Source organism: Lichenostomus cassidix, chromosome 22, assembly GCF_008360975.1.
Source record: "Lichenostomus cassidix isolate B80296 chromosome 22, HeHo_3.0, whole genome shotgun sequence".
Taxonomy (NCBI): domain Eukaryota; kingdom Metazoa; phylum Chordata; class Aves; order Passeriformes; family Meliphagidae; genus Lichenostomus; species Lichenostomus cassidix.
The window spans coordinates 3,970,319-3,983,195 of record NC_139502.1 but is presented as its reverse complement, the minus strand read 5'-3'; the positions used below and the strand labels follow the sequence as shown (position 1 = coordinate 3,983,195).

The window sequence follows — 12,877 nt, the reverse complement described above, 5'->3', positions numbered from 1 at the left end:
TTAAAAGTACACCTGGAATTCCCTGGGCACTTAATCCTTTCTCATGAATGAGCTGGAGGAAAGGGAGGGCGTCTGGACAGGAAAACACAATTTTGCAGTGCTCTTTTGGTGCTAAGGGAGGAGCTTTGCTGCACACCAGGCCCTCCCCCAGCTCCGATGGAGAAATGAGTTGGCCCTGCAGAACTGTTCTCATCAACAACCTGATCCAAAGCCCACTGAGATGGTCTCATTTCCGTAGTCTTTGGTTTTGGCATACAAGGGATGCCGTGTAAAAAGCTGGATCCACTCCCAGTATCATCCCATAGCAAAGCAAGATGCTTTCTGCCGTGCACTGTGCTGAGCTCATGTGCAGTGTCCAGGTCCTGTTCTGATCCCAACAGATACCACCAACAATAAACACTGCTTCCCTTTAGCTACAGAAGGAGGAAAGGCAGAACTGTGCTCTTCCTTAGCTATGTGGGTTTGCAGGAGCCAAAACCATTAAAATCTTGATAGCAAAGGTAGTTGATAAGGCCCGGAAAAGCTGAGCTATGAGTATTTTTTTTTCAAGTGCTTGGAACTGTTCCATACTTCAATTTTTAGAGGTGCATTATTTTGTCCATATTCCATGTATACTATTCTTCCTTTTGAAACTGGAGCAGTAAGGTCAATAGCAACGCACTCAATTTTTATTGCATTAGGGTTTGCCAAAGTAGTTATTTGTTGGGTATCTGTTTTTCCCCAGTACATTATTTAAAAGAGAAAACAAAAAATTGAATTTGTTGCATCAGAGTAAATTGAAGTGTCCTTGACTCAAAAAGACAATCTATATATTAGTCTTAGTTTGATAACAAGTTTTGATCTTGTTTTTCAATTCACCTCATACATGTACATGGGATACATTCCAAATGTATGGATCTGCATTGTCCTTTCTGTAGGTTAGATGTATGGATCTATCCTAGCAGGCCCTTGGGAGCCGGTGCAGTGGTTTCCTAAAGAGAATGAAGGGGTAAAGTTACAGGCATTATGGCTTTACTGTAGGGAATGACTGGGAAATAATGAGAGCAGCCACCTCAGAGATATTAATATCCACAGAAGAAGTGCTGTAGGAAAGTGTCTGTCAAGAGACCTTTCTCTGGAGCCAAGCCAGCTGAATAGCTGCTTATGGGGAAAAGAAGGGTATCTTTGAGAACAACATTGGTTCTGTAGCAGAATTATTTTTTTTTTCACTAAATCTGCAGCACCTTCACCTTCTTCCTGCAGTCCCAGGAGCCTGAAGTTGCCCTGTAGCTGATCTGCCAGCAGTGGCCCAAAGGGGTGAGAAGCCAGGGCCTGGAGGAGCAGCCTTCCTTGCTGAAGGCCAGTTGCTCTTACCCTCAGCCTGGCCAGCACTGAGCTAACCTGTCATTGGAGCCACACACTTCATCCCATGCTAGTGGGGTGATACTGGGATGAGGATCACTGATGCTCTCATGCAGTTATTTTTCATGTTTGGGTAGGGAAGAATGGCTTCATTGTAACGGTGCGAATGGAGCTGACATCCATGTAGGATACCAAAAATGAAAGGCTTATGAAACGAAACCTTCCCTTTCCCCACCACCCTCAACCCCTGCGATCCTCTCACGATCCCCCTCATCTGTTGGCATGCATTTCCTTTAGCACACAACACCCTTTGCCTGGAAAGCTGCCCCCACCAGCTGGATCTGTGGCCTTTGAATGCCCTTCAATGAGCAGATGCTGTAGTTTTCACTTTGACCTCACCCAGCCGGGACTTAGTGTGCTTTGCATTGGATAGATTTGCATTGGAATGGCAGTAGTTTTGTTTCATTGGGCATGATTTTTATTTTTGCGGGTCAATCCTAATTTCTTTTCTATTTCTTTTTCTTTCCTCAATGTCTGCCACACCCCGTTTTGTCTCCTCCATCCATCTCGTCGCCGTCGTTGCGCTGCTCCATAACACTGCGTTCCGATCCTGGCACACCCACACACAACCACCCACCCTCCTTCCTGCTGCACCACCCCTCCACCTCTGTGCATCCTTATCAAACAAAAACCCGGTGCATGTCGTGGTGCTTGTATCCAATTAGGGTGAAAATTCCTTCCTACGGGGAGCTGTGGAAAAGCTGGGACCTCTTCCTCGTATTCTTGAGGATATAACAAAGGCCTTGGCCAGCCCTCCACCTGCGGAGCAGCAGATGAAGTCTTTCCCAGAGCATAGCTCTAGCCCAAATGTTGCTGGCCGTCTTTCCTCAGGACTTCAGAAGATAACTGAGGACTCCACCGATGGGTACGTCCCAGCCAGGGCTTGAGGGCAGCTGTGGGGCTGTTAAAGCTGTGAAGAGTTGGAACTAGATGATCTTCGAGGTCCCCTTCCAACCCATTTTGTGATTCCAGGGGTTGAGGGCTTCATCAGCGGCCCTGCTGTGGAATGGGGAGCTTGGGCCTCTCTCACGGGGAATAGGCCATCCCAGGAAGAGGTTCACAAGGTGGCACTGGGGACCTGGAGCTTTGGACTTACCCAGGACTCAACCACATCTCTGGGAGTCAATGACTGAGCTGATAAAAAAAGCAGTTCTGTGCTTTACTGCCAGCCTGAGAGCGCAGTCAGCCATAGTGTTTCCTTCTGGCCATCAGGCTGCTAGAGGGAAAACTGAGCTGTAGGTGAAACTTATTACCTGTGGAACAGCAAAAATAGTCCCTCCTGTCTGTCATGCAGCATTTCTCACACTGTAACAGCTGTTAATCTGGAGCTGTGACACCCAGAGCTGCCAAAGGGCTTGGCTGCTGCAGGCCCAGAGTAGTACCCGTGCTGTTGGGTAGAAGGGCCAGTTTTGTCATATGAAATTCTCTGCCTTCTGAGCTTACATCCAGCTCTGCAGGAGCCTTCACACAACTCCTGCTGAGTTTTCAGACCTCCACAGTACATGGAGTCATAGAATCATTAAGGTTGGAAAAGCCCTCTAAAAATATCAAGTCCAACCATTGGCCCAGCACTGCCAAGACCACTAGTAAACCATGTCCCCATGTGGCATATCTACACACCTTTTCAATCCTTCCAGGGATGGTGACTCCACCACTGCCTGGAAAGCCTGAGCTAGTGTTGACACTTTGGGAGAAGAAATTTTTCCTAATACCGAATTGAAACCTTCCCTGGCCCAACTTGAGGCCATTTCAGTTTGTCCCATCTCTTGTTACATAGTGGCAAAGGGTTCAATGGCATCTGAAGTCTTGCTAGAGTCAGAAGTGACTAAGAGGGGAGGATTTAGTTGGAATGGTTTAGATTTCACCTGTGAAAAAAAATAAAGATGAAGGACTGCTTGAATCAAATACAAAGCTCCAAGATAAGTGGTAATTAAGGAAGATGGTGCTCTGACTTGCACACAAAGAGCTCATAAAAGGATGTCTGGCTCCTTGAAGCTTTCAGTGGGGGGAGGTTAAGTGAGGTAGAAAGACTTCTCTGGGACAGATCTCTCGGGGTCTTGGCTGTTCAAAAATTAACCAAATTCCTTTCCACTGCACAGTGACATAAATAAGCTGAAGTCTCCAACGCAGGAGAATGTAGATGGACATTTTAGGGGAAAGAACTTACTGCTGACTCCGCAGGCATCCCCCCAGATCAAGGACTCTCTTCTCCTGACACTCATATCTCAGCGTAAGCAAATTGCTATTCCATCTGCTAATGGATTGAAGCAGCAGCTGCTGCTGAACTTAAAGCAGCAGCACACAACCTTGCATGCTGGAAATCAGTCAAGGTTGTACACTTGCATCCTTTGGGCAGGAGGACTCTTGGAGGGAAGCTTCTCGCAAGGAATTTCCCATGTGAACTGCAAGAGTGACAGAATAGGCTCCAGAGCCCTGTGAACTCTGTCCAGAGTGGCTGGAAATGGGAGAAGGGTTTGCACATTCACAGTTTTACACAGTGGAGTAAAGTGGAATTCAAAGCCCTCTGTAGGATAGAACACCTGAGTTTGGTACAGAAAAACCCAGACTTCCCCCAGTTTAAAGTCCATTATTCTAGGGCCATCCTGACTGGCATTTGTGCAGTGCTCCTGCTCCACCTCACCTTCCCACCTCTACTTCCCTCAGGACACCTTTTGCTTGTCTCCTCCTTCCCATCCCTCTCCCATTGATTCTGCCCTGCTTCCCTTCCCAAAACCAGCAGATGTGATACTGGGATCACTTTGTCTTCTAGGTCTGCATCCCATCCCATCCCATCCCATCCCATCCCATCCCATCCCATCCCATCCCATCCCATCCCATCTCATCCCATCCTATCCCATTCCATCCCATCCCGAAAAAGAGCAATTGCGTGAAGGGAAAATAAAAAGACTTTTCCAAAACATCCCCTTGAGTATAGATATTACACTTGGTTCACTATGGAAGGTTTTCTCGCTCACTGTATACAAGATGTCATACATGTGTGGAGAATAAATGTAAATAGCTTAGAATTCAGCATTTGATGTGAACCTGTGAATAATATCCCTCCACATGTCCATGCCTCCAACTCTGCAGCTTTGGGCTGTTGTGTGAGAATGTGCAATCTAGGAATGGACTGAACAGGAAAACTGGGCTGATCACATTCACGGGTCTCGTGTGAGGGGAATAACCACATTAATTAATGCAATGGAACTATCTTTTCACCACCCAGGAAAAACCCCGTGGCTAAAAGAAGCAGAGAGCAGTTCTCCGTGTCTCCACAGCTTGTCGCTCTCTGGCAATGCCACAATGCCAGATTTTCCCAGCTTCAGGAAGCGCAGAGGTCACAGGCAGGGGGAGGCAGAGCTGGGAACTGTGTGCGACAGGAATTCATCCTTCTGCTCCACTCCACCCCGCAGCCCTTGGTTTGCCCAGGCTGCTCCAGGTAGCAGCTGCTCTGTCCCAAACATTTTGTTATGGTGGGAATTCCTTCCCCTCCACCCTCTGCAGTTACACAAACATAGAGTCCAAACTGTTTAAAGTTTACTTGTATTCTTTGTAGGAATATCAGTAAAAGTCCTCAAATGTATCTGTATCTGTACATATTACAGAAACCTTCAAAAATTATTCACAGAACAAAAATAAATCTTCTTTAGAACAAACCCAGGCAATGAAATGCAGAAATGGGTCTCAGAGACCAAACAGTCCAGAGCAACTAGCATAAAAATATGGCTTGAAAAACAAATTTATTCCTTTTTAAAGGTGTACTTTGTTGAAATAAAAAATAACTTTTTTAGAGCTATCATTGTAAAACAGTTCTGTGTAGTAACACTCTTATTAAGGCCCTTGAGACAGAAAATCTATTTTTGCAGGTAGGATTCCTGGCAGGCATGATCTGTAAGGACATGCTCACTCTCCTGGGACTTAACTTACTGTAGAGAAGGAAAACCCTAAAAACATCACCCTAAATTTCACCCTTTTTCCTCTGTCACATTCAGCTGCATACCTGTGGCTGGCCATGCCCACCACTGATGGAAACACATCATGGTTCAGCTCGGACAGGAATTGTTCTCCAGGAACAACACAGACATTTTTGCAGAGCACAAGCATAATTCATACACACAAGTAAGTATTGCTGACACATTCTATGGACATGGCTGTAAAATTCGTGGACTTCCAAGTTAAAAGCTCGTGGGTTTAAGCAAGCATCAAAACATGAAATCATATCACGGGGAAAAAACTCACAGCCAATCCAAAGCAATTACAGAAACATAAAATAAACCCCATTTCTTTGATGATTTGTTACATGGATAAAGAATTTATTAGTGGATACACCTCATATTCTGTAATTATAGAGAATTCTCCTGTAGATTCCCTGCCTGAGTTATGCCACTGGAGAGGAATGTGGCACAATGTGTAGCTGGATGAATCTGTGCTTTTGTGCATAGCTGCCCATTTCTGATACACCAGGGAAGTAACAGCTGGTAATTCCTGGATGTGAAATCTATTTCCCTTTAAAAAAAGGTATGAATTCCTAGAGCTGCAAAGGACAGGGATTTACAGGATGCTGCCCCTAGGCTGTGCTCCCCCCTCTCCTCTCAGTGCCTGTACCATGTCACCCTGCTCACCTCCCACACTGCAGACTCCACACACCCCCTGCCAAGAGGCCACACACGAGAGGCTGCTCCATCTCCCTGAGCTGCTGTGCTGGCCATGAGCTTTTCCTGAGCACTCAAGAAGCCCCAGTGGCTTTGAGGTTTGGAGAGAACCCTCTAGAACGGTACCAATGTGGCCAGCACAGACGAGACACCAGGATGGGGTGACTTTCCTGTTCAGTCTGAGGAACACACGAGTATTCCTACCACAGGCTATTCAATTTTTCCTGCACTACTTCCTCTGTTCCCCAGTGAGAGCAGCAGCTCCTTGCACAGCATTAGACACAGCCCAATGCCTTTGCTCAGAGTGTGAGCCCAAAGCTCTGCCACGCTCCCCATCACACGTTGCACCATTGACTCCTCGCTGCTGCAGAACTCACAGGCTACGAGTCTAAAGCCCTAGATGTGATGGGAGTCAAATGGGATGGGAGAAGATGCTACGGCTGCAATGCCTGAAGGGAGAAAGGAGGAGGAGGAGGAACTCAAAGGCACAGTTTGAGGAATAAAATATCAGAGGTCAGCAAGGCCCTAGAGCTGGAAGATGGTTTGGAAAGTATGGAAAAGTAATCACTGCTGAGCCAATGCAGAGCACAACCCCAGACGGGAGTTTGGAGATTAAAGCTTAGTCAAAACTCCTGAAGAAAAACTGGTGTATACAGAACTCAAAAGAAAGCCCTTGAAAGTATCCAGAAAAAGGAAAATTTCAGCAGAAATGGAAGATCTTTCAACAAAAGTGCAGAAAGCACCTTTCATTGGAGCTACACTGGCTGAGCAAGTGGCTGAAATAGTGGAAATGAGCCAGCATTAAAATACAGACATTCTCCAGAAAAAGGGAATTTTGCATATGGGACTTCCTGTGCTGGGCATGGGCACCCTTTGATTAGCCCTTTCCCGAGAGGATTAACCAGGCTGTTCCCAATGGAGAGCAGAGAGGGAACTCGGGGTGCTGCTGCACAGGGCGTATGGTGGGGATTGGCTAGAAATTGTTAAAAAAGTATTTACAGGTCTGTAAATTCTCCAAACAGAAAATATAAAACTGCATTAGAACCAGGGTAAAATAGACAGAATCCTCCCACAAAATCCTGCAGATTCCCTCTGTCTGACAGGAAGCCTGACTGCGCAAATTCCAGGAATCCAGCTTGCTGCTCCCACTTTGTACCTTCTTCAGAAAGACTGGTTTTTGCCAGAGTCCTATCGAAAGTAGATACAGGACACAGCAAGAGCCTCTTGCTAAAATGATTGCTATCAAGTTTGCATTCAGTTAAAGACCAGCTGGGGAAGGGGGAATAAGCCCAGCTGATGAGTTTTCCTATGGAATTAATTTCACTCCACTCATGTCCCTGTATCAGGCAGTTGCTGTCCCGAGTAACTCACTGCTCACCTCTCTCACCCACAACACACACACACACACACTCCCCTCTTCCTCCTCCCAGGACTGCAGTGCTTTCAAACAGTGAAAAACAACAACAACATAATATTAACATTAATAATAATAATAATAAAAAATAGCAATAATTAAAAAAATCTACAGTATTCACTTCCTTTTGGTATATTACATTGGCATTTTCTGTACACAACCCAAGAGCTCCCTCCATTTACACAGAGAATCAGAAGGACTTATTCTGGGGAACCTGGTTCTCGTGGCCCTGAGTGGGGAATTAAAGCCCATACTTCAGATTTGTTTTTTCAAGTTTATTAAATGTACAATACTATCTATTAACTAATAATGCTATCTATTAACTAACAATAGTATCTATGAACTAACAATTTAAAATAAAACTTTAAGATACAATTCTAAAACAATATATGAACAATCTTGAAACATTAAGTCTTCTAACGATGAAATTTTCACAGGATGGTGTGTAACAAATGGTGACAGTGCTGGGCCTTGGCTCTGCTCCATGTTGCTCTTCCGCAGCGGCGGTTGGCCATCACCTGCAGAATTAGAAACTCCTGTTCTTAAATACCCCATTCTCCATGATGGAAAGCCTGGGAGGGTTGCCATTCCGGACGTGCATGGTGTAGCATTCCTTTACCTGAGTCAGGGCGCTCATCAGGCGCGTGTTGGCCGAGTCGAGGAACGCGATCCGCTTCTCCTGCAAAGACACCCCACAACATCAGAGCTTCTGTGTGCACCCAGTGCCCTCGCTGGAGAGTGTCCCAGGCCCGGCTGGGGCCGTCTGGCGGGTGGCTCGGGGCAGAGGCAGCTGGGCCAGCAGTCCTGGCAAGATGGGCTGTCTGCCTCTTTCTGTTTTTGGGGTGCCACCAGCTCCTCTGCGGCCGCTCTGGCCCTCCGGGACTTTTTGCGCGATGGAAGGTGACAATTCAAGTTCCATCGGGGAACTGATCCAGGCCCACCCAGCCAGCCTCCAGCCAGGCAGTATTTTGCCACAGGGGAGCGGGAGGGTGTCAGTGCTAATGACAGTGGTAGCCAATTTCAAGATTATTTTTTAGAAGTACATTAGAAAAACAGAAACAGGCAGCAGAAAATAAAAGCGGTGGGGATTTCATCTGGCACAGAAAAGTGCAAGTGGTATCTACCGACCATTGTCTCTGTGTTTTGGATGGAGTGTGCTCAGAGTAAACTCATGGCATGCTTGAAATATATAAATAAAATTAAGAAAAGTGGATAACGGCAGCCTGCGGTGATGGTGCAACAGCAACACAGAGAAGCAGCAGCCAAAAGCTAACACTAAGGGTTATGGGAGGTGAGGGGAGATGCCATCGACAGAACACAAAGAACAAACATGGAACACGCTGCTCCTAGACCCATTCCAGCTCGGGGGGCTCCATGAACCCACGTGCCTGGTTGATTGTCCTTGCACAGAACGTGCCAGCCTCCACTTGGAGCAGAGAGCTCAGGGGTGTGTGCTAAACTGACATAACCCATCACCAGACCCAGCCTGCTAACAGTGGGGTGTCTGCACTGGGATACAGCACTGAAGGGGCAAGCCAAGGAGTTGTAGACACAATCAGAGATGACAATTTTCACCTTCCTTAAAAAAAATAACAATAATGCAGCTGCAGAAAGCAGCGCTAGAGACAGCAGGAAGGTAACTGTGCTCTCCATGCCACCAGCTGATTGGTTTTTGTTCTTTGAGAAGGGAAAATGTGTAATTTGCTCAACTGAAACAAGCTGTATGTGGAAACTCTTCCCAGTCCAGCCCATTGAGAAAGAAATGGAAAAATGATGCACAGAAGGCAAAAACATTAAGGAACAGTTCAGACACACTGCTCAGGAGACTCACGAGCTGCCACAGCCCCTTGGGATTTGGATCCTAGCACATCAGTGCCTGCTACAGCACTAATCAGCAATGTTTGCTTCTCTCAGTGGGTTCCCCCACAGGGGTGAGTGTTTGGGTGCAAAATCAAAGCAGAATTTAAGTCCTGCTTCTGTTACAGCCCTGAAGACACCGAGCTCTATGTAAAGCGAACAGAGGAGGAGGAGGCATGAGGCACCAGGCCTGCCTTAGCCCTCATCCCAATCCACCTGACAGGAGCAGGGAGAACATGGAGCAGAGGAGTTATAGGCCTTTCCTCCCACGCTGAAATGAACCCTGCAGAACACAGTTGCCTCAGCAGGAATGTGCTCCTCAGCCAGGCAAAGCTCCTACTCCTCCAACAATATTTCACCCAGAATATATAATTTTAAACAAAAATTTTCCTTCTGAAAACTTTTCTGAAGAATTTCTAAAAAATATTCCCAAAGAGTTGAGAATGAGAGGTTGGGTGTTTTCTGGCACTGCTGAGCACTCACTGAGCCAGTCTGCAAAACAGCTGGAAATCCACACTTGGAAAATCAATCTTAAAAGCATGAGCTTGGTGAGTAGAGGCATCTCCTCACTGAAAGGAAAATTGGATCTCCCAGGCACATCTTGAACAAGCTCAGGGCACAGGGAGCAGGAGAAGCTGGAATGGGTAGGAGGTCAGTGTGCTGGGCCAGGACTGGGTACTGTTCAGCTAGAGAACTGATTGGGTTTACTTGCCTGTTGCAATTATCTCATCCCCATTTATGACCTGTAATTTAACACAGCGGAGATGTCACTTGCAATAGCAACTGGGCCAGTTCCCTTTGCAGCTCTGCCACTCCGAGGAGAGAGTTTGGCCAGACCTATCCCTGCTCAGGGGCCCAGAGCCAGGCTCAGGAGCTCAGGAGAGCAGCTCATGTCTGTGTGCACTGGGGCAGTGCTGGGAGCTGCACTGCACCCCCTCAAACCATCCTGGCTGGTGTCCCTGAGCACAGGATCCCAGGTCACTGCTGCTCCTGACAGCCTTGCACTCTACAGCTGGGTTCCAGCTCCACTCCACAAATCTCAGCATAAAAAAACCTTCCTTTCCAGCCACTGAAGGAATCACACACTAGATAAAATCTTCCAAGCACGACTTCAAGGGATTGCTACAGAACCCAGCAGACACGTTTTGCACTGCTGCAGACACCTGAGCTCCCCTGATGAGACTGTTCTGAATCTTTCATCAGTTTCCTGCTCTGCTCAGGTACTCGAGGAAGGATAGTGACAACTGCACTTCCCCCATGCACTGCCTGACAGTGAAGCGGTTGAGGTTTGCCAGCGACCTTGCTTGCCCAAAAAAAGTCAAATTAAATCATTAATGCTGCTGTTTTGCTCCTATTATTTCACCAGTTTCCACCACAGGTGATAAATGCTGCATCATTTGATGAAGTGTGATCAAGAACTACACCACTCCAGCCCTGAGGGTCTGAAGGTCTCACAAGTCAGCAGTGGTCCCCTCTGCCAGCTGGTGACACTGGGATCAGATTGGGCCATGCTCCACCTTGCTAGCCCATAACCAACACCAAGGCTGAGAGCCTCCTAGCACACACAGCTAACAGGCAAGTTTCTTACTCAGTCACAACTTCTCAAGTCCTCCCCTCCAAAGGACACTTTTCATGTTAGCTCAGTGCCCTTTCCACCTTCTTAAGGCAGATGAAAAATGCATCCACACCTTTCAGAATCCAGACAGCTGCCTGGATGAGCTGCCATTAACATGAGCTGTCTGTAACAGCGAGATGCCCTGACTGTACCTATCTCCAAACACCACAGCTTTTTGATGCTTTATATTTTCCCTGCAGTTCCACACGAGTTCAAATATTTCTAATAGCCCAATACCATCTTTAACCATGCTCAGCTGAGACTCCCATCACCACTCTTTGTGTAGGGAATAATTTGGGTTATTCCTGAAAAAATTATTAAGGATAGTTTCCATTTGGAAGTACTAAAAAGCCCAGAAGCAGGAAAGAGACCCTCCAAATGCAAATAGCACAAATGTAACACAGCAAGCAGATACAAACCAGTCCCAGGTTCTGCTGTGGGATCAGCACAGACACAGAGGGAAAGCTGGAATGACCCCACAGGATACACCCACATGCACTGCCCGCTGTGTTCCCCTCCCCACAGCTGCCCAGGGTGCCCGAGGTGGAAGCTGCAGGTTTGTGGGAAATGGGCATTTCCTCAGGACTGCCAGGCATGGCCAGTGGGGTGAAATGCCACACATGGCATTCCCAGGACAATGCTCTGTTGCAGCATTCTCTTTCCTGGACTCCACTGTGCAAAGCCATGCTGTTGCTGGCACAGCTGAGATGCATGCACATGGCAGCTAAACTGTGCTGGGGGGAGGAACAGCTTTCCCACAGGTCCCAGGCCCACACTTGGAATAACATCTACACGATGTGCTGCTACTCCTTTACTCCCTTGGCACCTTACAAAGTAGCAAAGGTTTTGGAGAAGTGATCAGTCCTGGGATTTGTTGCCAGGCCGCCCCAAAGCCAGGTCAGACAGTATTAATTAAAGCCCCCAGTTCTCCTCAGAGGCAATAAGTGACACGACTGACACCATGGGCCAATACAGCTTGGGAGATAGTGAACAGTGCTGGGGCAGGAGAGGGGGAGAATAATGGGTTCTACACACAGGTTCTGGGAGATCCCAAGCTCCTTACCTACCTGTGCATCAATAATTTTCTGCTTTGCCACAATGACTGCTTGCATTTCAGCACGATACTTTTTCAGTTCCTCTTCAATGGCCATGAGTCTGATGAGCAAAGAGAGGGACAAATTAGGATAATTTAATACTATTCCCAGGTATTTCAGGTACTCTGACCTGTTGGTTTGACTTCTCTGCAAAAGAAGCATTCTGCTGCTTTCAGGAAAGCTTGTCTCTCCATCTGATACTCCCAGTTGCCCAACCTTGTTATTCTCAGAATGGACAATGCCAAAAATACAGCTGCTCTGAAAAACTTATCTCAACTACAGATTCCAAAGAAAAAAACCCCAAAGCAGGAAGCAGGAAAGGAAACAAGAAGAGATCAGACCATTTGAATGCTCTGCTGCTCTTCAGGGGAGCATTGGGTTTTTTTTTAAATGAAAAGTAAATTGATTGAAGTAAAGGGATGAGACGCCAACTTGGGGGCAACCAGAGAGAAGGAGCACGTGGGCTTCCACTGGGCATCCAGCTGCTCCCACGCTGTGGGATGTCACTGTGCAGCACAATTCCAGCAGGCAGAGGGCTCTGACATGGCTCCTCGGCCCTGACTGGTAACATCTCACCTTACTGCAGACTCCAGCAGCTCTCAGGCAGATGCTGCTAACAGTGCTCAACTGCAGAAATGGCCTGGGCTGCCCAAACTTACAAACCAGACCTGTGTGGGACCCAAAGAACTCACTCTTCAGGACCTAATCTATCAGGGCACAAAACCACTGGGGAGGTCAGAGCAAACCAGTCACTGCAAACCAGAGCCTGTCAGGTTACTTTGCTGAGCTTTTGCTCTTCTTGTCTCTGTGGGCAATCATTTCTGCAATAGTGCCATGAATCTCA

At 47.1% G+C, this 12,877-nt stretch overlaps 1 protein-coding gene across 1 annotated transcript in view; it reads right to left on the bottom strand.

The window, feature by feature from the left end:
- Positions 1–7,522: 7,522 nt before the first annotated feature.
- The window catches only part of LOC146428081 (ras GTPase-activating protein nGAP-like), a 74,906-nt gene continuing 69,551 nt past the window's right edge, over positions 7,523–12,877 (bottom strand). The window contains exons 9-11 of the mRNA XM_085080834.1: positions 12,007–12,094; positions 8,087–8,146; positions 7,523–7,985 (exon numbers count right to left, since the gene is read on the bottom strand). Coding sequence (XP_084936960.1) covers positions 7,899–7,985; positions 8,087–8,146; positions 12,007–12,094 — 235 coding nt within the window. The 3' untranslated portion in view covers positions 7,523–7,898. The remainder of the gene's footprint in view (positions 7,986–8,086; positions 8,147–12,006; positions 12,095–12,877) is intronic.